Raw genomic sequence first — 25,565 nt, 5'->3', positions numbered from 1 at the left:
GGGCGGGGCCTGGGTGGGCGTGACCGGCAGGTGTGGGCGTGGCTAAGGCGCGCTCGGCGCTTCCGGGAAGAGACAGGTGAGGGGACAGAGGGGACAGCGGGGGGGGGGGCTGGGGACACCGGGGGGGACACCTGGGAGGGGAGCCCGCGACACTGGGGGGGGAGGGCCCAGGGGGGTCATGGGAGCGGGGGAGGGGACACGGGAGGGGTCAAAGGACACCGGAGGGGTCAAAGGACACAGGTGGGGACACGAAGGGGACACCTGGGCGGATCCCGGACACTTGGGAGGGGTCGTGGGAATGGGGGAGGGGACATGGGGGGACACACATGGTGACAATGGGGATGTTGGGGGAGGGGGGGAAGGTGGAGGGACAGTTGGGTGGCCTTGGGGACAGCGGGGACAATCAGGGGCCGGGGTGGCCTTGGGGACAGCGGGGACAATCAGGGACCGGGGTGGCCTTGGGGACAGCGGGGACAATCAGGGGCCGGGGTGGCCTTGGGGACAGCGGGGACAATCAGGGGCCGGGGTGGCCTTGGGGACAGCGGGGACAATCAGGGGCCGGGGTGGCCTTGGGGACAGCGGGGACAATCAGGGGCCGGGGTGGCCTTGGGGACAGCGGGGACAAAGACCCCAAGACCAGCCAGGGCTGAGCTCGTCTGTCCCCGCTGTCCCAGGTCCCCGCTGTCCCAGGTCCCCGCTGTCCCCTCGCTGTCCCCTCGCTGTCCCCTCGCTGTCCCCAGCAGGTACCGAACCCCCCCCCTCCCAAAAACTGCCCCCCAAATCGGGGATTTTTGCCCCAAATTTGTGAATTTTTGCCCCAAAATCAGGGAAGTCTGCCTCAAAATGGAGAATTTTGCCCCAAAATCGGGGATTTTTTCCCCCAAATTTGGGATTTTTTCCCCAAAATCGGGGATTTTTGCCCCAAATTTGGGATTTTTTGCCCAAATTGGGGATTTTTTCCCCCAAATCGGGGATTTTTGCCCAAATCGGGAATTTTTTCACCAAAATTGGGGATTTTTTTCCTTAAATCGGGGATTTTTGCCCCAAATCGGGGATTTTTTCCCCCAAATCGGGGATTTTTGCCCAAATCAGGGATTTTTTCCCCAAAATCGGGGATTTTTGCCCAAATTGGGGATTTTTTCCCCAAAATCGGGGATTTTTTCCCCCAAATCGGGGATTTTTTCCCCCAAATCGGGGATTTTTGCCCAAATCGGGGGTTTTTTCCCCCAAACTGGGGATTTTTTCCCCGAAATCGGGGATTTTTGCCCCAAAATCGGGGATTTTTTCCCCCAAAATGGGGGATTTTTTTTCCCCAAAATCGGGGATTTTTGCCCAAATCGGGGGTTTTTTCCCCCAAACTGGGATTTTTTCCCCAAAATCGGGGATTTTTGCCCAAACTGGGGATTTTTTCCCCCAAATTTGGGATTTTTGCCCAAATCGGGGATTTTTTCCCCCAAATCGGGGTTTTTTTCCCCGAAATCGGGGATTTTTTCCCCAAAATCGGGGAATTTTCCCCCAGTTTGGGCCCTTTTGGCCCCGTGTTTTTCCCCGCCGGGTTTTGGGGTAAAAAAGGGGGAATTCGGGATCGGGGAGGGAATTCCAGGAATGTCTGGGGGAGGGAGGGGCGAAACTTCGTTAGGGGTAATTAAGCCAAAGAATTTGGGTGGTCATGCAAATGAGCCGCGTGGTTATGCAAATGAGTCGATAATTATGCAAATGAGGTGGGCGGGGTGTGGGAATCTGGATAAACCGGGGCTGGTTTAACCGGGACTGGTTTAACTGGGTTCAGTTAATCCAGAGTCTAATTAACCCAGTCTAATTAATGAAACTGGGCTCTCCATTAATCCCAGTTCAATTAATCGGGGTTTAATTAACCGAAATTTAATTTGGGTGCGACGCACTGGGCTCCGTTAACCTGGGTTCGGTCAATCCCGGCTCAGTTAATTTGGGTCTAATTAATCTAATTAATCTAATTAATCCCGACTCAGTTGATCCCAGGCTCAGTAAGTTTTCGTTTGATTAATCGGGGTTTAGTTTATCGGGGTTTAATTAATCGGGGTTTAATTAATCCAGGTTCAGTTAACCCGGGTGCTGTTGATTGGCGTTCCATCAGTTTGGGGCTAATTGATCTGTGTTTAATTAATCATTTGGGTTGGATTAACCGGGGTTTAATGAATGCAAATTCCGTCCGCCACCACGCCCTGGGGCTGCTCCGTGTCATTCTGTGTCCCCGGTGTCCCCCCAGTGTCCCCAGTGTCCCCAGTGTCCCCCCAGTGTCCCCAGTGTCCCCATTGTCCCCAGTGTCCCCCCAGTGTCCCCATTGTCCCCAATGTCCCCCAGTGTCCCCCAGTGTCCCCAATGTCCCCTCCAATGTCCCCTCCAGTGTCCCCAAAGTCCTTGTCATTTCATGTCACTGCCAGTGTCCCTGGGGAGTTCCCACGGTGTCCCCAAAGGGTTCCCACAGTGTCCCCAAAGGGTTCCCACAGTGTCCCCAAGGTTCCCACGGTGTCCCCAGTCAGTTCCTGGTGTCCCCAGGGTTCCCACGGTGTCCCCAAGGTTCCCACAGTGTCCCCAGGCCATTCCCGGTGTCCCCATGGTTCCCACGGTGTCCCCAGCCCATTCCCGGCGTCCCCAGGCCATTCCCAGTGTCCCCAAGGTTCCCATGGTGGCCCCAGGCCCATTCCTGGTGTCCCCAAGGTTCCCACGGTGTCCCCAGTGGGTTCCCACGGTGTCCCCAAGGTTCCCACGGTGTCCCCAAGGTTCCCACGGTGTCCCCAGGCCATTCCCGGTGTCCCCATGGTTCCCACGGTGTCCCCAGGCCATTCCTGGTGTCCCCAGGCCATTCCTGGTGTCCCCAAGGTTCCCACGGTGTCCCCAGGGTTCCCACGGTGTCCCCAGGCCATTCCCGGTGTCCCCAAGGTTCCCACGGTGTCCCCAGGCCATTCCCGCTGTCCCCAAGGTTCCCACGGTGTCCCCAAGGTTCCCACGGTGTCCCCAGGCCATTCCCGGTGTCCCCGAGGTTCCCACGGTGTCCCCAAGGTTCCCACGGTGTCCCCAGGCCATTCCCGGTGTCCCCGAGGTTCCCGCGGTGTCCCCAAGGTTCCCACGGTGGCCCCGCTGTTTTGCAGGCCCCGCCATGGACGTGGTGGCCGGGCTGGGCTGTGCCTGTGCCGGGCTGGTGGCCCCTGGCCCTGCTGCTGGTGGCCCAGCGCCTCGGGCTCCTCTACGGCCTGCTGCACAAGGTCTGGGGACATGGGGGGACACTGGGGACATTGGGGGGACATTGGGGACACGGGGGGACATTGGGGGACATTGGGGACACGGGGGGACATTGTGGAAATTGAGGACGTTTGGGACGGGGTGACATTGGGGACAGGGGACACTGGGGGGATATTGAGGTGGGGGGACATTGGGGACACTGGGGACATTGGGGAGAGGGAGGACACCGAGGACAGGTGTCACCGGTGTCACCGGTGTCACTGCTGACCCCATGGTGACCACAGCTGGGACGGGGAAGGTGGACACAGGTGGGACGGAGAACATTGAGGACCGGATGTCACCGGTGTCCTTGGTGTCATTGCTGACCCTGTGGTGACCCCGTGGTGACCACAGGTGGGACAGGTGGGACAGGGGAGATGGACACAGGTGTGGAACGGAGACCATTGAGAACAAGATGTCACCAGTGTCCTTGGTGTCACTGCTGACCCCGTGGTGACCTCGTGGTGACCCCATGGTGACCGCAGGTGGGACATTGAGAACAAGGTGTCCCCAAGTGCCACCTGTGTCACCGGTGTCCTTGGTGTCACTGCTGACCCTGTGGTGACCCCGTGGTGACCACAGGTGGGACAGGTGGGACAGGTGGGGCCGGGGCGATGGTCCCAGGTAGAACGGAGACCATGGAGGACGTTCACGAGGACGAGGAACGCCGGCGTCACCGCTGTCCCCGCTGTCCCCGCAGGTGGACAGGGCGAGTCCCCGTCACGGCGGGGAGCTGGTGGCCGAGGTGCTCCGCGCCCACGGCGTGCGGTTCCTGTTCACGCTGCCCGGCGGCCACATCTCGCCCGTGCTGGTGGCCTGCGAGAAGCTCGGCATCCGCGTGGTGGACACGCGCCACGAGGCCACCGCCGTCTTCGCCGCCGACGCCGTGTCCCGCCTCTCGGGTCAGCGCCGGGGGCGTCCCGGGGGGACCGGCCCCAGTTTGTCCTTCTTTGTCCCCGTTTGTCCCAGTTTGTCCCAGTTTGTCCTCGTTTGTCCCCGTTTGTCCCCATTTTTGGTCGTTTGTCCCAGTTTGTCCTTGTTTGTCCCCGTTTGTCCCCGTTTGTCCCCGTTTGTCCTCGTTTGTCCCCGTTTGTCCCCGTTTTTGGTCATTTGTCCCAGTTTGTCCTCGTTTGTCCCAATTTGTCCCCATTTGTCCTTGTTTGTCCCAGTTTGTCCCACTTTGTCCCAATTTGTCCCAGTTTGGTCCCCATTTGTCCCCATTTGTCCTCGTTTGTCCTCGCTTGTCCCACTTTGTCCTTGTTTGTCCCCATTTGTCCTCGTTTGTCCCAATTTGTCCCAGTTTGGTCCCCATTTGTCCCCATTTGTCCTCGTTTGTCTCCATTTGTCCCCATTTTTGGTCATTTGTCCCCATTTGTCCTTGTTTGTCCCAATTGTCCCCATTTGTCCCCATCCTTGATGCCACCTTGATGCCACCTTGGTACCATTCCGGTGCCATCGTGAGGTCACCTTGGTGCCACCTTGGAGCCACCTTGTCACCATCTTGGTGCCTCCATGGCGCCATCTTGGCACCACCTTCGTGCCATTTTGAAGCCACCTTGGTACCATTCCGGTGCCATCGTGAGGTCACCTTGGTGCCACCTTGGAGCCACCTTGTCACCATCTTGGTGCCTCCATGGCGCCATCTTGGCACCACCTTCGTGCCATTTTGAAGCCACCTTGGTGCCACCTTGTCACCATCTTGGTGCCACCTTGGTTCCTCCTTGGTGCCATTTTGGAGCCACATTGGCGCCACCTGGGAGTCACCTTGGCACCATCTTGGTGCCACCTTTCTGCCACTTTGGCGCCACCATGGTGCCACTTTGGAGCCACCTTGGTTCCACCTTGGCGCCATTTTGGCTCCACCTTGGTTCCACCTTGGCGCCATCTTGGCTCCACCTTGGCGCCATTTTGGAGCCACCTTGGCGGCACCTTGGCGCCATTTTGAAGCCATCTTGAGGCCACCTTGGTGCCATTTTGGAGCCACCTTGGTGCCACCATGGTGCCACCTTGGCACCATCTTAGTGCCACCTTGGCACCACCTTGGCTCCACCTTGGCGCCATTTTGGCTCCACCTTGGCGCCATTTTGGCTCCACCTTGGCTCCACCTTGGCGCCATTTTGGCTCCACCTTGGCGCCATTTTGGCTCCACCTTGGCGCCATTTTGGCACCATCTTGGCTCCACCTTGGCGCCATTTTGGAGCCACCTTGGCGGCACCTTGGCGCCATTTTGAAGCCATCTTGAGGCCACCTTGGCGCCATTTTGGCACCACCTTGGCTCCACCTTGGCGCCATTTTGGCTCCACCTTGGCTCCACCTTGGCGCCATTTTGGCTCCACCTTGGCGCCACCTTGGCTCCACCTTGGCGCCATTTCGGCGCCTCCTGTCCGTCCCGTTTCCCACGTGTCCCCGCGGTCCCCGCAGGTCGCATCGGCGTGGCCGCGGTGACGGCGGGCCCCGGCGTCACCAACGCGGTGACGGCCGTCAAGAACGCGCAGATGGCCGAGTCCCCCCTGCTGCTCCTGGGCGGCGCCGCCGCCTCCCTGCAGAAGGTGGGGACGTCCCGGGAAACCCTCCCCGACGGCATTCCCGGCTTTTTCCTCGTTCTCCCAAACTCCCGGCGCCGTTCCTGAATTCCCGAGGCGATTCCCGATGCAATTCCCAAGGGAAACTCCCAGATTCTGATGCCATTCCCGAATTCCTGGTGCCATTCCTGAATTCCCAAGGCCATTCCCAAATTCCCAATGGAAACGCCCAGGTTCCAATGCCATTCCCGAATTCCCGTTGCCATTCCCGAGTTCCTGATGCCCATTCCCGAATTCCTGGTGCTATTCCCAAATTCCCGCACTCCCAGGGCCGCGGGGCGCTCCAGGACATCCCGCAGGTCCCGAATTCCCAGTTCTCATTCCCGAATTCCCGAATTCCCAGTTCTCACTCCCGAATTCCCGAATTCCCAGTTCTCACTCCCGAATTCCCGAATTCCCGAATTCCCAGTTCTCACTCCCGAATTCCCAGTTCTCATTCCCGAATTCCCGAATTCCCAGTTCTCATTCCCGAATTCCCGAACTCCCGCACTCCCAGGGCCGCGGGGCGCTCCAGGACATCCCGCAGGTCCTGAATTCCCAGTTCTCACTCCCGAATTCCCAGTTCTCATTCCCGAATTCCCGAATTCCCGAATTCCCAGTTCTCATTCCCGAATTCCCAGTTGTCATTCCCGAATTCCCGAACTCCCGCACTCCCAGGGCCGCGGGGCGCTCCAGGACATCCCGCAGGTCCCGAATTCCCAGTTCTCACTCCCGAATTCCCGAATTCCCAGTTGTCATTCCCGAATTCCCGAACTCCCGCACTCCCAGGGCCGCGGGGCGCTCCAGGACATCCCGCAGGTCCCGAATTCCCAGTTCTCATTCCCGAATTCCCAGTTCTCATTCCCGAATTCCCGAACTCCCGAACTCCCAGGGCCGCGGGGCGCTCCAGGACATCCCGCAGGTCCTGAATTCCCAGTTCTCATTCCCGAATTCCCAGTTCTCATTCCCGAATTCCCGAATTCCCAGTTCTCACTCCCGAATTCCCGAATTCCCAGTTCTCATTCCCGAATTCCCGAATTCCCGAATTCCCAGTTCTCATTCCCGAATTCCCGAATTCCCGCACTCCCAGGGCCGCGGGGCGCTCCAGGACATCCCGCAGGTCCCGAATTCCCAGTTCTCACTCCCGAATTCCCGAATTCCCAAATTCCCAGTTCTCATTCCCGAATTCCCAGTTGTCATTCCCGAATTCCCAGTTCTCATTCCCCAATTCCCGAATTCCCAGGGCCGCGGGGCGCTCCAGGACATCCCGCAGCTGCCGCTGTTCCGCACGCTCTGCAAGGCCGCGCTCTCGGTGCGCGCCGTGCGCGACGTCGTCCCCACGCTGCGCCGCGCCATCGCCACCGCCATGGAGGGCACGCCCGGTGAGGCCACGTCCCGGAATTCCGCCCCATGGGGATCCCCAGACTTCCCCCGGGGGCCTGGGAATCCCGGAATTCCCGCGGAGAGGAGTTTTGGGGGTGCAGGGATCCCAAAATCGACGCCGGCATGGGAGGAATCCCAGAATTCCCGTGGGGTTGGTGATCCCAAAATTCTCGTGAGTTTGGGATCCCAAAATCCCCAGGGATTGGGGATCCCAAAATTCCTCTGGTGGAAATGTGGGGGAGAGGAATCCCGAAATTCCCGGGGGGTTGGTAATCCCAAAATTCCTCCGGTAGAAATTTGCGTTGGGAGGAATCCCGAAACCTCCTGGTGAAAAGATTTTTGGGATGGGAGGGATCCCGAAATTCCCGGGGGGTTGGAATCCCAAAATTCCCACGGAGAGGAGTTTGGAGGTGGGAATCCCAAAATCAACCCCGGGATGGGAAATCTGGGATTGATTCCCGGAGGGTTTTTTGGGATTTTTTGGGATTTTTTGGGGTCCTGCTGTGGGATTTGGGGGCTCAAACCCCATAAAGGGATTTTGGGGTGATCCCTCATGGATTTGGGGTTTTTTGGGATGCCCCTGGATCAAGATTTGGGATCAGCTCAGGAGGGTCTGGGGACAGTTCCCAGAGGATTTTTGGGATTTTTTGGGATTTTTTTGGGTCCTGCTGTGGGATTTTGGGGCTCAAACCCCTTTATGGGATTTTGGGGTTCTCCCCATGGATTTGGGGTTTTTTTTGGGATCCCCCAGGCCCCGTGTTCGTGGAGCTGCCCATCGACATCCTCTACCCTTTCCACGTGGTCCAGAAGGAGCTCGGGGGCTCCAAAATCCCCCGGGGGCTGCGGGGGAAACTCGTCCAGTGGTGAGAAAAAACACCCCCCAAAACACCCCAAAAAAACCCCTAAAAACACCCCAAAATAACCCCAAAACCACCCCCAAAAACATCCCCCAAAACACCCAAAAAAACCCCAAAACCACCCCCAAAAACGCCCCAAATACATCCCAAAATAACCCCAAAACGCGCCTAAAATACCCCAAAATAACCCTCAAAAAACACCCCAAAATAACCTAAAAAACACCCCAAAACCATCCCCAAAAAAGCCAAAAACACCCCCGAAACATCCCAAAATAACCCCAAAAAACACCCCAGAACGCCCCCGAAAACACCCCCGAAAACACCCCCCAAAAATCCACAAAAATGCCACTAAAATAAAAACCCCAAAAATCCCCAAAATCCCCCCCAAAAACCCCCAAAAAACCCCCCAAATCCACAAAAACAAAAACCCCCAAAATCCCCCAAAATCCTCCAAAAAAACCCCTTAAACCCCCCCCAAAAAAACCCAAAAAATCCTCGAAAACCCCACAAAAATAAAAACCCCCAAATCCCCCCCAAAACCCCGAAACTCGCCCCAAAAAACCCCCAAAAATCCTCAAAAACACCACAAAAATAAAAACCCCCAAAACCCCCCCAAAACACCCTCAAAAACCCCCCCCAAAAAACCCCCAAAATCCACAAAAACCCCAAAAATCCCCCAAAATCCTCCCAAAAAAACCCCAAAAATCCACAAAAACACCACAAAAATAAAACCCCCAAAAATCCCCCAAATCCTCCCAAAACACCCCAAAAAACCCCCCAAAAATCCACAAAAACGCAACAAAAATTAAAACCCAAAAAAGCTCCCAAAATCCCCCCAAAAAAACCCCAAACCTCCCCCCAAAAAAAACCCAAAAAATCCACAAAAACGCCACAAAAATAAAATCCCCAAAAATCCCCCCCAAAAAACCCCAAAAAACCCAAAAACACGACAAAAACAAAAACCCCAAAAATCCCCAAAAATCCTCCCCAAAAAAAACCCCCAAAAATCCACAAAAACCCCACAAAAATAAAAACCCCAAAAATCCCCAAAATCCTCCCAAAACACCCCCCAAAACCCCCCAAAAAATCCCCCAAATCCACAAAAACAAAAACCCCCCCAAAATCCCCCAAAATCCTCCAAAAAAAAACCCTTAAACCTCCCCAAAAAACCCCCAAAAAATCCTCGAAAGCCCCACAAAAATAAAAACCCCCAAAATCTCCAAAATCCCCCCAAAACACCCTCAAAAAATCCCCCCAAAACCCCAAAATCCACAAAAAAAACCCCAAATCCACAAAAACAAAAACCCCCAAAATCCCCCAAAATCCTCCCAAAAAACCCCCAAAAATCCACAAAAACCCCACAAAAATAAAACCCCCAAAATCCCCCGAAATCCCCCCGAAACCCCCCAAAAAACCCCCCAAAAATCCACAAAAACGCCACAAAAATTAAAACCCAAAAAAGCTCCCAAAATCCCCCAAAAAAACCCCAAACCTCCCCCAAAAAAAACCCAAAAAATCCACAAAAATGCCACAAAAACAAAAACCCCAAAAATCCCCCAAAATCCTCCCAAAACACCCCCCAAAACCCCCCCAAAAAACCCCCCAAATCCACAAAAACAAAAACCCCAAAAATCCCCCAAAATCCTCTAAAAAAACCCCAAAACCCCCCCAAAAAAAACCCAAAAAATCCACAAAAACAAAAACCCCCAAAATCCCCCAAAATCCTCCCAAAACACCCCCCAAAAATCCACCAAAACCCCCCAAAAATAAAAACCCCCCAAATCCCCCGAAATCCCCCCGAAACCCCCCAAAACACCCCCCAAAAATCCACAAAAACCCCCCAAAAATAAAAACCCCCCAAATCCCCCGAAATCCCCCCGAAACCCCGCGCAGGTACCTGGCCAATTACCTGCGGGATTTGTTCGCCGGCGCCTGGGAACGGCGCGACGCGACGCCGCTGCCCCTGAGCGTCCCCAAAGCCACCCCGGGGCAGGTGCGACCCCAAAACGGGGCCGAAACCCCCAAATCCCGGAGTTTCGGGGGGGATTTGGGGGTTTGGGGGTTTTTGGGGGATTTGGGATGGAGTTTTTGGGGGGTTTTGGGGTTTTTTGGGGTTTTGGGATGGAGTTTTTGGGGGGTTTGGGGGTTTTTTGGGGTTTTCAGGGATTTTTGGGGGGTTTTGGGGTTTTTTGGGGATTTGGGATGGAGTTTTTGGGGGGTTTTGGGGTTTTTTGGGATTTGGGATGGAGTTTTTGGGGGATTTTGGGGGATTTGGGAAGGAGTTTTTGGGGGGTTTGGGGGTTTTTTGGGGGTTTTGAGGGATTTTTGGGGAGGTTTGGGGGGTTTTGGGGATTTGGGATGGAGTTTTTGGGGGGTTTTGGGGATTTTTGGGGATTTGGGATGGAGTTTTTGGGGGGTTTTGGGGTTTTTTGGGGTTTTGAGGGATTTTTGGAGGGGTTTGGGGGGTTTTTGGGGGATTTGGGATGGAGTTTTTGGGGGGTTTTGGGGTTTTTTGGGGATTTGGGATGGAGTTTTTGGGGTTTTTTTGGGGATTTGGGATGGAGTTTTGGGGGGTTTGGGGGTTTTTTGGGGGTTTTGAGGGATTTTTGGGGGGTTTGGGAATTTTTTGGGGATTTGGGATGGAGTTTTTGGGGGGTTTGGGGTTTTTTGGGGATTTGGGATGGAGTTTTGGGGGGTTTTGGGGTTTTTTGGGGATTTGGGATGGAGTTTTGGGGGGTTTTGGGGTTTTTGGGGGATTTGGGATGGAGTTTTTGGGGGGTTTTGGGGTTTTTTGGGGTTTTGAGGGATTTTTGGGGGGTTTTGGGGTTTTTTGGGGATTTGGGATGGAGTTTTTGGGGGGTTTTGGGGGATTTTTGGGGATTTGGGATGGAGTTTTTCGGGGGTTTTGGGGATTTTTTGGGGATTTGGGATGGAGTTTTTGGGGGGTTTGGGGGTTTTTTTGGGGGATTTGAGGGATTTTTGGGGAGGTTTGGGGGATTTGGGGGATTTGGGATGGAGTTTTTGGGGGGTTTGGGGTTTTTTTGGGGGATTTGGGATGGAGTTTTTGGGGGGTTTTGGGGTTTTTTGGGGATTTGGGATGGAGTTTTTGGGGGGTTTGGGGGTTTTTTGGGGATTTGGGATGGAGTTTTTGGGGAGTTTTGGGGTTTTTTGGGGATTTGGGATGGAGTTTTTGGGGGGTTTTGGGGTTTTTTGGGGATTTGGGATGGAGTTTTTGGGGGGTTTTGGGGTTTTTTGGGGATTTGGGATGGAGTTTTTGGGGGGTTTGGGGGTTTTTGGGGATTTGGGATGGAGTTTTTGGGGGGTTTGGGGTTTTTTGGGGATTTGGGATGGAGTTTTTGGGGTGGATGGAAGGGTTTGGGGTCAGGGTTTGGGATGGATTTGAAGGGGTTTGGGGTGGGTTTTTGGGGTGGGTTTTGGGATGGAGTTTTTGGGGTTTTGGGGATCAGTTTTTGGGGTTTTGGGATCAGGGTTTCGGGGGGATTGAAGGATTTTGGGGTGGGTTGGGGGGTTGTATGTGGGTTTTGGGGGTTTTGGGGGTTTTGGGATCGGGTTTTGGGATGGATTGTCGGGTTTGGGGATGCATTAGAGGGTTTGGGGGTTCATCCAGGTTTGGGGCTAATCCCGGCTGGTTTGGGCGTTAACCTGGCCCGTTTTGGGCTTAACCTGGGCCGGTTTGGGGCTAAACCCGGCTTTGGGGCTGTCCAAAGCAGGTTTGGGGGTTAATCCCGGCTCAGTCCCGGGTTTATCCCGGCTCAATTCCGGGTTAATCCCGGCTCAATCCCGGGTTAATCCTGGCTCAGTCCTGGGTCAATCTCGGCTCAGTCCCGGGTCAATCCCAGCTCAGTCCTGGGTTAATCCCAGCTCAATCCCAGGTTAATCCTGGCTCAGTCCCGGGTTAATCCCGGCTCAGTCCCGGGTTAATCCCGGCTCAGTCCTGGGTCAATCTCGGCTCAGTCCCGGGTCAATCCCAGCTCAGTCCTGGGTTAATCCCGGCTCAATCCCAGGTTAATCCTGGCTCAGTCCCGGGTTAATCCCGGCTCAGTCCCGGGTTAATCCTGGCTCAGTCCCGGGTTAATCCCGGCTCAATCCCGGGTTAATCCTGGCTCAGTCCTGGGTTAATCCCGGCTCAATCCCAGGTTAATCCCGGCTCAGTCCCGGGTCAATCCCAGCTCAGTCCTGGGTTAATCCCGGCTCAATCCCAGGTTAATCCTGGCTCAGTCCCAGGTTAATCCCGGCTCAGTCCCGGGTCAATCCTGGCTCAGTCCCGGGTTAATCCCGGGTCAATCCTGGCTCAGTCCCGGGTCAATCCCGGCTCAGTCCTGGGTCAATCCCGGCTCAGTCCCGGGTTAATCCCGGGTCAATCCTGGCTCAGTCCCGGGTTAATCCCGGCTCAGTCCTGGGTCAATCCTGGCTCAGTCCCGGGTTAATCCCGGGTCAATCCTGGCTCAGTCCCGGGTCAATCCCGGCTCAGTCCTGGGTCAATCCCGGCTCAATCCCGGGTTAATCCCGGGTCAATCCTGGCTCAGTCCCGGGTCAATCCCGGCTCAGTCCTGGGTCAATCCCGGCTCAGTCCCGGGTTAATCCCGGGTCAATCCTGGCTCAATCCCGGCTCAATCCCGGGTTAATCCCGTTTTAATCCCGGCTCAATCCCGGCTCAATCCCGGCTCAGTCCCGGCTCAGTCCCGGCTCAATCCCGGCTCAATCCCGCGTTAATCCCAGGTCCAGCTGGTCTCGGAGCTGTTAAGCCGGGCTGCCCGGCCCCTGGTGCTCGTGGGCAGCCAGGCCCTGCTGCCCCCCACCCCCGCCGAGGAGCTGCGGTCAGCACTGGGGGGACTGGGGGGGACTGGGATGGACTGGGAGGGACTGGGGGGGACTGGGAGGGAACTGGGAGGGACTGGGAGGGACTGGGAGGGACTGGGATGGGACTGGGAGGGACTGGGAGGGACTGGGATGGACTGGGAGGGACTGGGAGGGACTGGGGGGGACTGGGAGGGAACTGGGAGGGACTGGGAGGGACTGGGAGGGACTGGGATGGGACTGGGAGGGACTGGGAGGGACTGGGATGGACTGGGAGGGACTGGGAGGGACTGGGGGGGACTGGGAGGGAACTGGGAGGGACTGGGAGGGACTGGGAGGGACTGGGATGGGACTGGGAGGGACTGGGAGGGACTGGGATGGACTGGGAGGGACTGGGAGGGACTGGGAGGGACTGGGGGAGACTGGGATGGACTGGGAGGGACTGGGATGGACTGGGATGGACTGGGAGGGACCGGGGTCCCAAAAGAGCCATTTTTGGGGCCAAATGGAGCCAGTTTGGGACACGGATGGAGTCAGTTTTGGGGTCAAACTGAGCCAGTTTTGGGGCCAAAATGAGCCAGTTTGGGGCCCTGATAGAACCATTTTTTGGGATCAAACCGAGCCAGTTTGGGGCTTTGATTGAGCCATTTTTGGGGCTCTCGTTGAGGCATTTTTGGGGCCGTTTGAGCCATTTTTGGGGCTCTGTTTGAGCCATTTTTGGGGCTGTTTGAGCCATTTTTGGGGCCATTTGAGCCATTTTTGGGGCCATTTAAACCATTTCTGGTGCTGTTTGAGCCATTTTTGGGGCCATTTGAGCCATTTTTGGGGCCATTTAAACCATTTCTGGTGCTGTTTGAGCCATTTCTGGTGCTGTTTGAGCCATTTTTGGGGCCGTTTGAGCCATTTTTGGGGCTCCCATTGAGCCATTTTTGGGGCTCTGTTTGAGCCATTTTTGGGGCCGTTTAAGCCATTTTTGGGGCTGTTTGAGCCATTTTTGGGGCCGTTTGAGCCATTTTTGGGGCCATTTAAACCATTTCTGGTGCTGTTTGAGCCATTTCTGGTGCTGTTTGAGCCATTTTTGGGGCCGTTTGAGCCATTTTTGGGGCTCCCATTGAGCCATTTTTGGGGCTCTGTTTGAGCCATTTTTGGGGCCGTTTGAGCCATTTTTGGGGCTCCCATTGAGCCATTTTTGGGGCTCCCATTGAGCCATTTTTGGGGCCGTTTGAGCCATTTTTGGGGCTCCCATTGAGCCATTTTTGGGGCTCTGTTTGAGCCATTTTTGGGGCTGTTTGAGCCATTTTTGGGGCTCCCATTGAGCCATTTTTGGGGCTCTCATTGAGCCATTTTTGGGGCCGTTTGAGCCATTTTTGGGGCTCTCATTGAGCCATTTTTGGGGCTGTTTGAGCCATTTTTGGGGCCGTTTGAGCCATTTTTGGGGCCGTTTGAGCCATTTTTGGGGCTCTCATTGAGCCATTTTTGGGGCCGTTTGAGCCATTTTTGGGGCCGTTTGAGCCATTTTTGGGGCTCTCATTGAGCCATTTTTGGGGCCGTTTGAGCCATTTTTGGGGCTCCCATTGAACCATTTTTGGGGCCGTTTGAGCCATTTTTGGGGCTCTCATTGAGCCATTTTTGGGGCTCTGTTTAAGCCATTTTTGGGGCCGTTTGAGCCATTTTTGGGGCTCTCATTGAGCCATTTTTGGGGCTCTGTTTAAGCCATTTTTGGGGCCGTTTGAGCCATTTTTGGGGCCGTTTGAGCCATTTTTGGGGCTCTCATTGAGCCATTTTTGGGGCCGTTTGAGCCATTTTTGGGGCTCCCATTGAACCATTTTTGGGGCCGTTTGAGCCATTTTTGGGGCTCCCATTGAGCCATTTTTGGGGCTCTGTTTGAGCCATTTTTGGGGCTCTGTTTGAGCCATTTTTGGGGCTCTCATTGAACCATTTTTGGGGCTGTTTGAGCCATTTTTGGGACTCTGTTTGAGCCATTTTTGGGGCTCTGTTTAAGCCATTTTTGGGGCCGTTTGAGCCATTTTTGGGCCAAACCGCGGCAGTTTGTCCCCCGGGCCCCACGCTCAGTGTCCCCTGCGTGTCCCCAGGTCGTCCCTGCAGTCGCTGGGTGTCCCCTGTTACCTGGGCGGCGCGGCCCGCGGGCTGCTGCCCCCCGAGTGTCCCCTGCTGCTGCGCCACAACCGCCGGGACGCGCTGCGCGACGCCGACCTGGTGCTGCTGGCAGGTGACGCCGGGGACGCCGGGGACACCGCCGGAGTGGCCCCACCTGCCCTCATCACCCCCCTGTGTGTCCCCTCCTGACCCCCGTGTGTCCCCCTGACCCCAAAGTGTCCCCATGTCCCCTCCTGACCCCCCCGTGTCCCCGTGTCCCCCCTGACCCCAAAGTGTCCCCATGTCCCCGCCGTGTCCCCATGTCCCCCCCGTGTCCCCATGTCCCCCCCGTGTCCCCCTGACCCCGCCGTGTCCCCATGTCCCCCCCCCGTGTCCCCATGTCCCCCCCGTGTCCCCCTGACCCCCCCGTGTCCCCATGTCCCCCCCGTGTCCCCATGTCCCCCCCCGTGTCCCCCTGACCCCCCCGTGTCCCCCTGTCCCCGCCCGTGTCCCCCCTGACCCCCCCGTGTGTCCCCCTGACCCCCCCCGTGTCCCCATGTCCCCCCCCCGTGTCCCCATGTCCCCCCCCGTGTCCCCCTGTCCCCCCCCGTGTCCCCCTGTCCCCCCCCGTGTCCCCCTGACCCCCCCGTGTCCCCCTGACCCCCCCGTGTCCCCATGTCCCCCCCGTGTCCCCATGTCCCCCCCCGTGTCCCCATGTCCCCCCCGTGTCCCCCTGACCCCCCCGTGTCCCCATGTCCCCCCCGTGTCCCCATGTCCCCCCCGTGTCCCCCTGACCCCCCCGTGTCCCCATGTCCCCCCCGTGTCCCCCTGACCCCCCCGTGTCCCCATGTCCCCCCCGTGTCCCCGTGTCCCCCTGACCCCCCCGTGTGTCCCCGTGTCCCCCTGACCCCGCCGTGTCCCCATGTCCCCCCCGTGTCCCCCTGACCCCCCCGTGTCCCCCTGTCCCCCCCGTGTCCCCATGTCCCCCCCGTGTCCCCCTGACCCCGCCGTGTGTCCCCAAAGGGACGGTCTGCGATTTCCGTCTGTCCTACGGGCGCCTCTTCGGCCGCGGCGCCGCCGTGGTGGCCGTGAACCGCGACCGGGCGCAGCTGCTGCGCAACTCGGACGTCTTCTGGACGCCCCGGCTGGCCGTGCAGGGTGAGGGGACACTGGGGACACTGGGGACACGAATTGGGAATTTGGGGACACAAATGAGCCGGTTTGGGGTCAAAAGGAGCCGGTTTGGGGTGGGAACGAGGCGGTTTTGGGGTCGGAACGAGGCGGGTTTGGGTCGCACGGAGCCGGTTTGGGGCCGTCCCCGGCCCGGCCGGTCCCTGGTGACAGTTTTGGGGAGCCTGGTGACATTTGTGTCCCCCAGGTGACCCCGGGGCGTTCCTGGTGGCGCTGGCTCGGAGCCTCCAGGGCTTCTCGTGTCCCCAGGAGTGGCTGCAGAGGCTGCGGGAGGCGGAGAGTGACACCGAGAGACGGAACCGGTGAGGGGACAGGGACAGGGGACAGGGATGGGGACAGGGACACGGGTGGGGACAGGGACAGCGAGGGGACACAGAGGGGACAGGGAGGGGACAGGTGGGGACAGGGAGGGGACAGGTGGGGACGCCCCTCATTTCCCCTTTCCCCCGTTTTTTTGGGGTGACCCCCCCCCCCCGACCGTGTCCCCGCCCCCCCAGGGCCAAGGCCGCGGTGTCCCCGCCGTGTCACCTGAACCCGCTGGCGCTGCTGCAGGCCCTGGACCAGGTGTTGCCACCCCAGAGCGTCCTGGTGGCCGACGGAGGGGACTTCGTGGCCACCGCCGCCTACGTGGTCCGGCCCCGGCGGCCGCTGGCCTGGCTGGACCCCGGTACGGCCACCACGGTTGGGGACATTGGGGACACTGGGGACACTGGGGACACTGGGGACACTGGGGACGGGGTGGACACATGGCCACACCACCTGGGGACACGTGGGCACATGGGCAGACCCTGTGGGGACACGTGGGGACAGCTCGGGGACATGTGGGGACACGGCCGGGGCTGTCACAGGGCGGTGGCAGTGATGTCCCCGCTGTCCCCGGTGCTGTCATGGTAACGGTGGCAGTAATGTGTCCTCTCTGTCCCCCCTGTGTCCCCTCTGTCCCCCGTGTCCCCCCCGTGTCCCCTGTGTCCCCTCAGGTCCCTTTGGCACTCTGGGCGTGGGCGGAGGATTCGCGCTCGGGGCCAAACTCTGCCGGCCCGAGGCTGAGGTGACACCGGGGACATTTGGGGACACTGGGGGGGACATGGGGACGTTGGGGTCACTGGGGACATGGGGAGACACTGGGGGGAACATGGGGACGTTGAGGGGGACATTGGGGACAAGGGGATGGGGGGACATCAGGGGGACATGGGGGGACACTGGGGACATTGGGACATTGGGGACATTGGGGACACTGGGGGGGACATGGGGACGTTGAGGGGGCATTGAGGACATTGGGGTATGGGGACACCGGGGGGACACCGGGGGGACACCGGTGGTGCCGGGGGGTCCCCAGGCGCCCTGTGGGGACGCAGGTGACATTTGGGGACGTCCCCAGGTGTGGGTGCTGTACGGGGACGGCTCGCTGGGCTTCAGCCTGATGGAGTTCGACACCTTCGTCAGACACAAGGTCACTGTCACTGTCACTGTCATTGTCATTGTCACTGTCACCTGGCATTGTCAGTGTTGCTGTCACCTGGCATTTTCATTGTCATTGTCACTGTCACTTTAACCTGTCACTGTCACTGTCATTGTCACTGTTACTGTCACTGTCACTTGTCACTGTCTTTGTCATTCTCACTGTCACCTGTCACTGTCATTGTCACTGTCATCTGGAAACGTCGCTTGCAATGTCATTGTCACTGTCCCTGTCCGAATCCCTGTGCCACTGCTGTCCCAGCTGTGTCCCCACTGTCCCTGTCCCAGCTGAGCTGTGTCCCCACTGTGTCACCTCTGTCCCACCAGTGTCCCTGTGTCCCCTGAGTGTCCCCTGTGTGTGCCCAGATCCCTATTCCTGTGTCATCGGTGTCCCCAATGTCCCCCGTCTGTCCCCAATGTCCCCCGTCTGTCCCCAATGTCCCCGGTGTCCCCATGTCCCCTGTGTGTCCCCAATGTCCCCCGTGTGTCCCCCGTCTGTCCCCAATGTCCCCGGTGTCCCCATGTCCCCTGTGTGTCCCCGTGTCCCCGGTGTCCCCAATGTCCCCGGTGTCCCCAATGTCCCCTGTGTGTCACAATGTCCCCTGTGTGTCCCCTCTGTCCCCATGTCCCCAATGTCCCCGGTGTCCCCAGTGTCCCCTGTGTGTCCCCAATGTCCCCTGTGTGTCACAATGTCCCCTGTGTGTCCCCTCTGTCCCCATGTCCCCAATGTCCCCTGTGTGTCCCCTGTGTCCCCATGTCCCCTGTGTGTCCCCAGTGTCCCCTGTGTGTCCCCAATGTCCCCTGTGTGTCCCCGTGTCCCCGGTGTCCCCAATGTCCCCCGTGTGTCCCCAGGTCCCGGTCATTGCCCTGGTCGGGAACGACGCCGGCTGGACGCAGATCAGCCGCGAGCAGCTCCCCCTGCTGGGCAGCGCCGTGGGCTGCAGGCTGGCCTTCAGCGGTGAGTGACCAACTGACCACTGAGTGACCACTGAGTGACCCACAGTGACCATTGAGTGACCACTGAGTGACCACTGACCATTGACTGAGCACTGACCACTGAGTGACCCACAGTGTGACACTGGGGACAGCAGCTCCCCCTGCTGGGCAGCGCCGTGGGCTGCAGGCTGGCCTTCAGCGGTGAGTGACCAACTGACCACTGAGTGACCACTGACCATTGACTGAGCACTGACCACTGAGTGACCACTGAGTGACCCACAGTGTGACACTGGGGACAGCAGCTCCCCCTGCTGGGCAGCGCCATGGGCTGCAGGCTGGCCTTCAGCGGTGAGTGACCAACTGACCACTGAGTGACCACTGAGTGACCCACAGTGACCACTGAGTGACCACTGAGTGACCACTGACCATTGACTGAGCACTGACCACTGAGTGACCACTGAGTGACCCACAGTGTGACACTGGGGACAGCAGCTCCCCCTGCTGGGCAGCGCCGTGGGCTGCAGGCTGGCCTTCAGCGGTGAGTGACCAACTGACCACTGAGTGACCACTGAGTGACCACTGACCATTGACTGAGCACTGACCACTGAGTGACCACTGAGTGACCCACAGTGTGACACTGGGGACAGCAGCTCCCCCTGCTGGGCAGCGCCGTGGGCTGCAGGCTGGCCTTCAGCGGTGAGTGACCAACTGACCACTGAGTGACCACTGAGTGACCACTGACCATTGACTGAGCACTGACCACTGAGTGACCACTGAGTGACCCACAGTGTGACACTGGGGACAGCAGCTCCCCCTGCTGGGCAGCGCCGTAGGCTGCAGGCTGGCCTTCAGCGGTGAGTGACCAACTGACCACTGAGTGACCACTGAGTGACCACTGACCAACTGACCACTGAGTGACCCACAGTGACCACTGACCAACTGACCACTGAGTGACCACTGAGTGACCAGAGTGACCACTGAGTGACCACTGAGTGACCCATAGTGACCACTGACCGACCGAGTGACCACTGAGTGACCCATAGTGACCAGTGAGTGACCAACTGACCACTGAGTGACCACTGACCACTGAATGCCACTGACCAGCTGATGACTGTGTGACTCATAGTGACCACTGACCGCTGAGTGACCACTGAGTGACCTGTGACCTCTGAGTGACCTCAGAGTGACCACTGACAACTGAATGACCCCCCCGGGGGTGACACTGCCACCTCCCTGTCGCCATGGTGACAATGCCACCCTCGTGTAGGTGACACTGCCATGTCCCTGTCCCCATGGTGACAATGTCACCCTCAGCAGTGACACTGCCACCTCCCTGTCGCCATGGTGACAATGCCACCCCCCATGATGGTGACAATGCCACCCTTGTGTAGGTGACACTGCCATGTCCCTGTCCCCATGGTGACAATGTCACCCCCAGCGGTGACAATGCCACCCTCAGCAGTGACACTGCCACCTCCCTGTCGCCATGGTGACAATGCCACCCCCATGATGGTGACAATGCCACCCTCGTGTAGGTGACACTGCCATGTCCCTGTCCCCATGGTGACAATGCCACCCTCAGCAGTGACACTGCCACCTCCCTGTCGCCATGGTGACAGTGCCACCCTCAGCAGTGACACTGCCACCCCCGTGTGTCCCCCTGGTGACAATGCCACCGCCCCTGGTGACAGTGCCACCTCTGTGTCCCCAGATTACCACGCGGTGGCGGCGGCACTGGGAGGCCGCGGCTTCGTCCTGGACAGCGCCGGGGACACCGCAGGGGACACCGGGGACACCGGGGACACCGGGGACAGGGTGGTGGCCGTGCTGAGGGCGGCGCAGGCCGAGTGTCACCGCGGCCACCCCGTCCTCGTCAACGCCCTGCTGGGACCCAGCGACTTCCGGGAGGGCTCCGTGTCCGTCTGAGGGTCCCCAAGTGTCCCCGAGTGTCCCCAGGTGTCACCTGAGTGGCCTGAGGTCACTCAAGAGGTCCCTCAAATGTCACCCGAGTGTCCCCAGGTGTCACCTGAGTGTCACCTGAGTGGCCCAAGGTCTCCCAAGAGGTCCCTCAAGTGTCACCCGAGTGTCCCCAGGTGTCACCTGAGTGTCACCTGAGTGGCCCAAGGTCACCCAAGAGGTCCCTCAAGTGTCACCCAAGTGTCCCCAGGTGTCACCTGAGTGTCACCTGAGTGGCCCGAGGTCACCCAAGAGTCCCTCAAGTGTCACCCAAGTGTCCCCAGGTGTCACCTGAGTGTCACCTGAGTGGCCCGAGGTCACCCAAGAGTCCCTCAAGTGTCACCCAAGTGTCCCCAGGTGTCACCCGAGTGTCCCCAGGTGTCACCCGAGTGTCCCCAGAGTGGCCCGAGGTCACCCAAGAGGTCCCTCAAGTGTCACCCGAGTGTCCCCAGGTGTCACCTGAGTGTCACCTGAGTGGCCCAAGGTCACCCGAGTGTCCCCAGGTGTCACCTGAGTGGCCCTGGACGGGCCCCAGGGGTGGCAGGGGACACTTTTTGGGGATCGTCACCTGCTCAGGGGACACTTCAGGCACTGCCACACCTCCTTGGGGACACTTTGGGGACACTTTGGGCACTGTCACCCCCCCTCGGGGACACTTTGGGGACACTCTGGGCACTGTCCCCTCCCCAGGTGACACTTTGGGGACACTTTGGGGACACTGTGAATAAAGAGCCGCGTCTGTCCTTTATTGCCGGTGACACTTTGGGGACAGTGACAAACTGGGGGGGGGGGGGGAGGGGACAAGGGACACTGGTGTCACTTCTGGGGGAGGGGTTGGGGGAAATTTGGGATTTTGGGGGGGAATTTTGGGGGAATTTTGGGATTTTTGGGGGGAATTTCTGGATTTTTTGGGGGAATTTTGAGAGTTTTTTGGGGATTCCTTGTTCAGATTTCGGGAGGGGAAACTTCGGGATTTTTTTGTGGAAAAATTTGGATTTTTCGGGAATTTGGGGGATTTTGGGAGGGATTTTTAGGGGGGATTTTTTTTTCTCCGAATTTTTTGGATTTTTTTTTGGAATTTGAGGGATTTTTTGTGGGAATATTTGGATTTTGGGGGGAATTTGGGAGAAAGTTTTGCAGGAATTTCTGGGTGGTTTTGTGGGGTTTTTTTGGGTGGGGAATTTTGGGGATTTTTCGGTGAGAATTTTGAAGTTTTTGGGGGGGGGGGATTTGGGGGCGTTAATTTTTGAGATTTTTATTTATTTCTTTTTTTGCAGAGATTTGGGAGATTTTAGGGGGGAATTTCGAAGGGTTTGGTGGGGGGGGCGGGGAAACTTGGGAATTTCCGGTTTAAAAAAAAGGCACCAAAAACCACCGAGGGGACATTGGGGACATCTGGGGACACTTCGGGGTTCGGGGACATCGCGGGGGGGTTTGGGGACATTGGGGACATCAGGGAAGGGTTGGGGACACCGGGGGCAGTGCCACCCCCGGCAGTGTCCCCACGGTGTCACGGGCACTCCTTGAGCCGTGTCCTTGATGTCCCCTCGGTGTCCCCAATGTCACAGGCACTTGTTGAGCCACATCCTCGATGTCCCCAATGTCCCCACGATGTCACAGCCCCACATCCGGGCGTGTCCCCTCAATGTCCCCTCAATGTCCCCTCGATGTCCCCTCAATGTCCCCTCAATGTCCCCTCGGTGTCCCCTCGATGTCCCCTCGGTGTCCCCTCGGTGTCCCCTCAATGTCCCCTCAATGTCCCCCTCGATGTCCCCTCAATGTCCCCTCGGTGTCCCCTCGGTGTCGCCGATGTCACAGCCCCACGTCGGGGCGTGTCCCCAGCTCCCGCTCCAGGTCCCGGATCAGGGCATCGAAATCCTTCAGGGTCAGCCGGGGCCCCGACCCTAAATCTGACCCCGACCCCAAATCCGGCCCCAAATCCACCCCCGACCCCAAATTCAACCCTGACCCTAAATCTGACCCCGACCCCAAATCCGGCCCCAAATCCACCCCCGACCCCAAATTCAACCCTGACCCTAAATCTGACCCCGGCCCCAAATCCGGCCCCAACCCCAAATTCAACCCTGACCCCAAATCTGACCCCGACCCCAAATTCAACCCTGACCCTAAATCTGACCCCGACCCCAAATCCGGCCCCAAATCTGACCCCGGCCCCAAATTCAACCCTGACCCTAAATCTGACCCCGACCCCAAATCCGGCCCCAAATCCACCCCCGACCCCAAATTCAACCCTGACCCTAAATCTGACCCCGGCCCCAAATTCAACCCTGACCCTAAATCTGACCCCGGCCCCAAATTCAACCCTGACCCTAAATCTGACCCCAGCCCCAAATCCGGCCCCAACCCCAAATTCAGCCCCGACCCCAAATCTGACCCCGACCCCAAATTCAACCCTGACCCTAAATCTGACCCCGACCCCAAATCCGGCCCCAACCCCAAATCCGACCCCAGACTCAAATCCAGCCTCAAATCTGACCACGACCCCAAATCCCGCCCCAAGGGGGTTTGGGGCGGGGTCCTGGGCGGGGTTTGGGGCGGGGTTTGGGGCGGGGTCCAGGGCAAAATCTGGGGCGGGTTTTGGGGCGGGGGCCGGGTTTGGGTCCTGGGGGGGCTTTGGGGCGGGGTCTGGAGCGAATTTTGGGGCGGGGTCCGGGAGGGGCTTTGGGGCGGGGTCTGGAGCGAATTTTGGGGCGGGATTTGGGGCGGGGTCCGGGAGGGGCTTTGGGGCGGGATTTGGGGCAGGTTTTGGGATGGATTTTGGGACAGGGACAGGATTTGGGGCGGGCTTTGGGGCGGGGTCCGGGAGGGGCTTTGGGGCGGGATTTGGGGCAGGTTTTGGGATGGATTTTGGGACAGGGACAGGATTTGGGGCGGGATTTGGGGCGGGATTTGGGGCGGGGTCCGGGAGGGGCTTTGGGGCGGGATTTGGGGCAGGTTTTGGGATGGATTTTGGGACAGGGACAGGATTTGGGGCGGGCTTTGGGGCGGGATTTGGGGCGGGGTCCGGGTGGGGCTTTGGGGCGGGATTTGGGGCAGGTTTTGGGACGGATTTTGGGACAGGGACAGGATTTGGGGCGGGCTTTGGGGTCGGTCCCCGGGCAGGTTTTGGGTCGGGTTTTGGGGCAGGATCTGGGGTAGACTTTGGGACGGGCTTTGGGACAGGATTTGGGACGGAATTTGGGGCGGGCTTTGGGGTTGGCTGCAGGGCAGGATTTGGGGCGGGATTTGGGATGGAATTTGGGACAGGATTTGGGTCGGGTTTTGGGGCCGGGTTTGGGACAGGATTTGGGCCGGGCTTTGGGCCGGGCTTTGCGGCGCTGTCCCCGCCGTGTCCCCGGCGCTGTCCCCGCGCTGTCCCCGGGGGTCGCAGACGCTCCAGTCGCCCGCGTAGCGATTGCTGGGGGGGCTCTCGGGACCCCGCGGCCGCCACCGCGCCACCACCGGGGGGTCGCCCGGGGTCACCACCGGGGGGTCGCCCGGGGTCACCACGGGGTCACCGAGTGCCACCACCGGGGGGTCACCCGAGGCCACCACGGGGTTGTCACCCGAGGCCACCGCGGTGTCACCCGGGCCCGGCGCTGGGGGGCGGCCCCGGGGGGACTCGGCCCACGCGGGGAGCGGGGGCGCTGCGGGGACAGAAGGGGACAAAGGGTCGGTGTCACCTGGCCACGTGTGTCCCCTCCCCTTGTCACCTCCTCAGGTGTTGCCCTCACCCACCCAGGAGTGTCCCCTGTCCCTCCCCAGGTGTCATTTGTCCCTCCCCAGGTGTGTCCCCTCCCTCCCCAGGTGTGTCCCCCCCCCCCCTCACCTGGCCACACCCTCAGCAGGTAATGCAGCACCTCCAGGTGCCTCTTGAAATCCACCCCTGCGGCTTCATCCTCCTCCTCCTCCTCCTCCTCCTCCTCCTGCTGCTGCTGTGCGGGGCCGCGTCCCCGCTGTCCCCGCGGCTGTCGCCGGGGCCGTCCCCGCTCACCTGCGCAGGTGTGCGGCGGCAGCAGCACGGGCCCGAAGCACACGGCCAGGTTGGCGCTGCCCATGCGGTTCCAGCGCTGCAGCGCCGCCACCAGGCTCAGGTGCGACAGCAGCCGCCGCAGCGTGGCCTGGGGACACGGGGACAGCCCTGACGTCACCGGGGGGGGGGGGGCACCTGCGGGGGCACCTGGGGCGCTGAACGCCTGAGGTGACACCTGGGCCACTCAGCACCCGGGGTGACACCTGGGTCATTCAACACCTGAGGTGACACCTGGGCCACTCAGCACCCGGGGTGACACCTGGGTCATTCAACACCTGAGGTGTCACCTGGGCATTCCCAGAAATGACCTTGCCCCTCCTTATTCCCAGCCCTGATCCCATTCCCCATTCCCATTCCCATTCCCCATTCCCATTCCCCATTCCCATTCCCCATTCCCCATTCCCATTCCCATTCCCCATTCCCATTCCCCATTCCCATTCCCCATTCCCCATTCCCCATTCCCATTCCCCATTCCCATTCCCATTCCCATCCCCATTTCCCATTCCCATTCCCATTCCCATTCCCCATTCCCCATTCCCCATTCCCATTCCCCATTCCCATTCCCATTCCCCATTCCCATTCCCATTCCCATTCCCATTCCCATTCCCCATTCCCATTCCCATTCCCCATTCCCCATTCCCATTCCCATTCCCCATTCCCATTCCCATTCCCATTCCCATTCCCCATTCCCATTCCCCATTCCCTTTCCCATTCCCATTCCCCATTCCCATTCCCATTCCCATTCCCATTCCCATTTCCCATTCCCATTCCCCATTCCCATTCCCATCATTCCCATTCCCCATTCCCATTCCCATTCCCATTCCCATTCCCCATTCCCATTCCCCATTCCCATTCCCATTCCCCATTCCCATTTCCCCATTCCCATTCCCATTCCCATTCCCCATTCCCATTCCCATTCCCATTCCCATTCCCATTCCCATTCCCATTCCCATTCCCATTCCCATTCCCATTCCCCATTCCCCATTCCCATTCCCCATTCCCATTTCCCCATTCCCA

General features: G+C 58.8%; 2 protein-coding genes across 2 annotated transcripts in view; one reads left to right on the top strand and one right to left on the bottom strand.

Moving 5' to 3' along the window:
* The first annotated feature begins 6 nt into the window (after positions 1–6).
* On the top strand, positions 7–21,263 carry ILVBL (ilvB acetolactate synthase like). Its single transcript, XM_066208501.1, is given in 18 exon segments — positions 7–76; positions 675–743; positions 3,129–3,183; positions 3,185–3,242; positions 3,959–4,160; positions 5,680–5,807; positions 7,063–7,201; positions 7,954–8,065; positions 9,953–10,052; positions 12,800–12,897; positions 14,971–15,107; positions 15,998–16,132; positions 16,353–16,467; positions 16,663–16,832; positions 17,143–17,213; positions 17,544–17,615; positions 18,476–18,581; positions 20,271–21,263. Coding segments are annotated over 16 exon segments (1,905 nt in total). The 5' UTR covers positions 7–76; positions 675–743; positions 3,129–3,136; the 3' UTR covers positions 20,486–21,263.
* The window catches only part of LOC136305114 (uncharacterized), an 18,439-nt gene continuing 14,114 nt past the window's right edge, over positions 21,241–25,565 (bottom strand). The window contains exons 7-8 of the mRNA XM_066208503.1: positions 24,345–24,636; positions 21,241–24,162 (exon numbers count right to left, since the gene is read on the bottom strand). Coding sequence (XP_066064600.1) covers positions 22,328–24,162; positions 24,345–24,636 — 2,127 coding nt within the window. The 3' untranslated portion in view covers positions 21,241–22,327. The remainder of the gene's footprint in view (positions 24,163–24,344; positions 24,637–25,565) is intronic.

Source organism: Chamaea fasciata, unplaced genomic scaffold (assembly GCF_029207755.1).
Source record: "Chamaea fasciata isolate MVZ Bird 193981 ecotype frontalis unplaced genomic scaffold, bChaFas1.0.hap1 SCAF_286, whole genome shotgun sequence".
NCBI lineage: Eukaryota > Metazoa > Chordata > Aves > Passeriformes > Sylviidae > Chamaea > Chamaea fasciata.
Note: the sequence above shows the minus strand (reverse complement) of the source record. Positions and strands in the feature narration are given on the sequence as shown.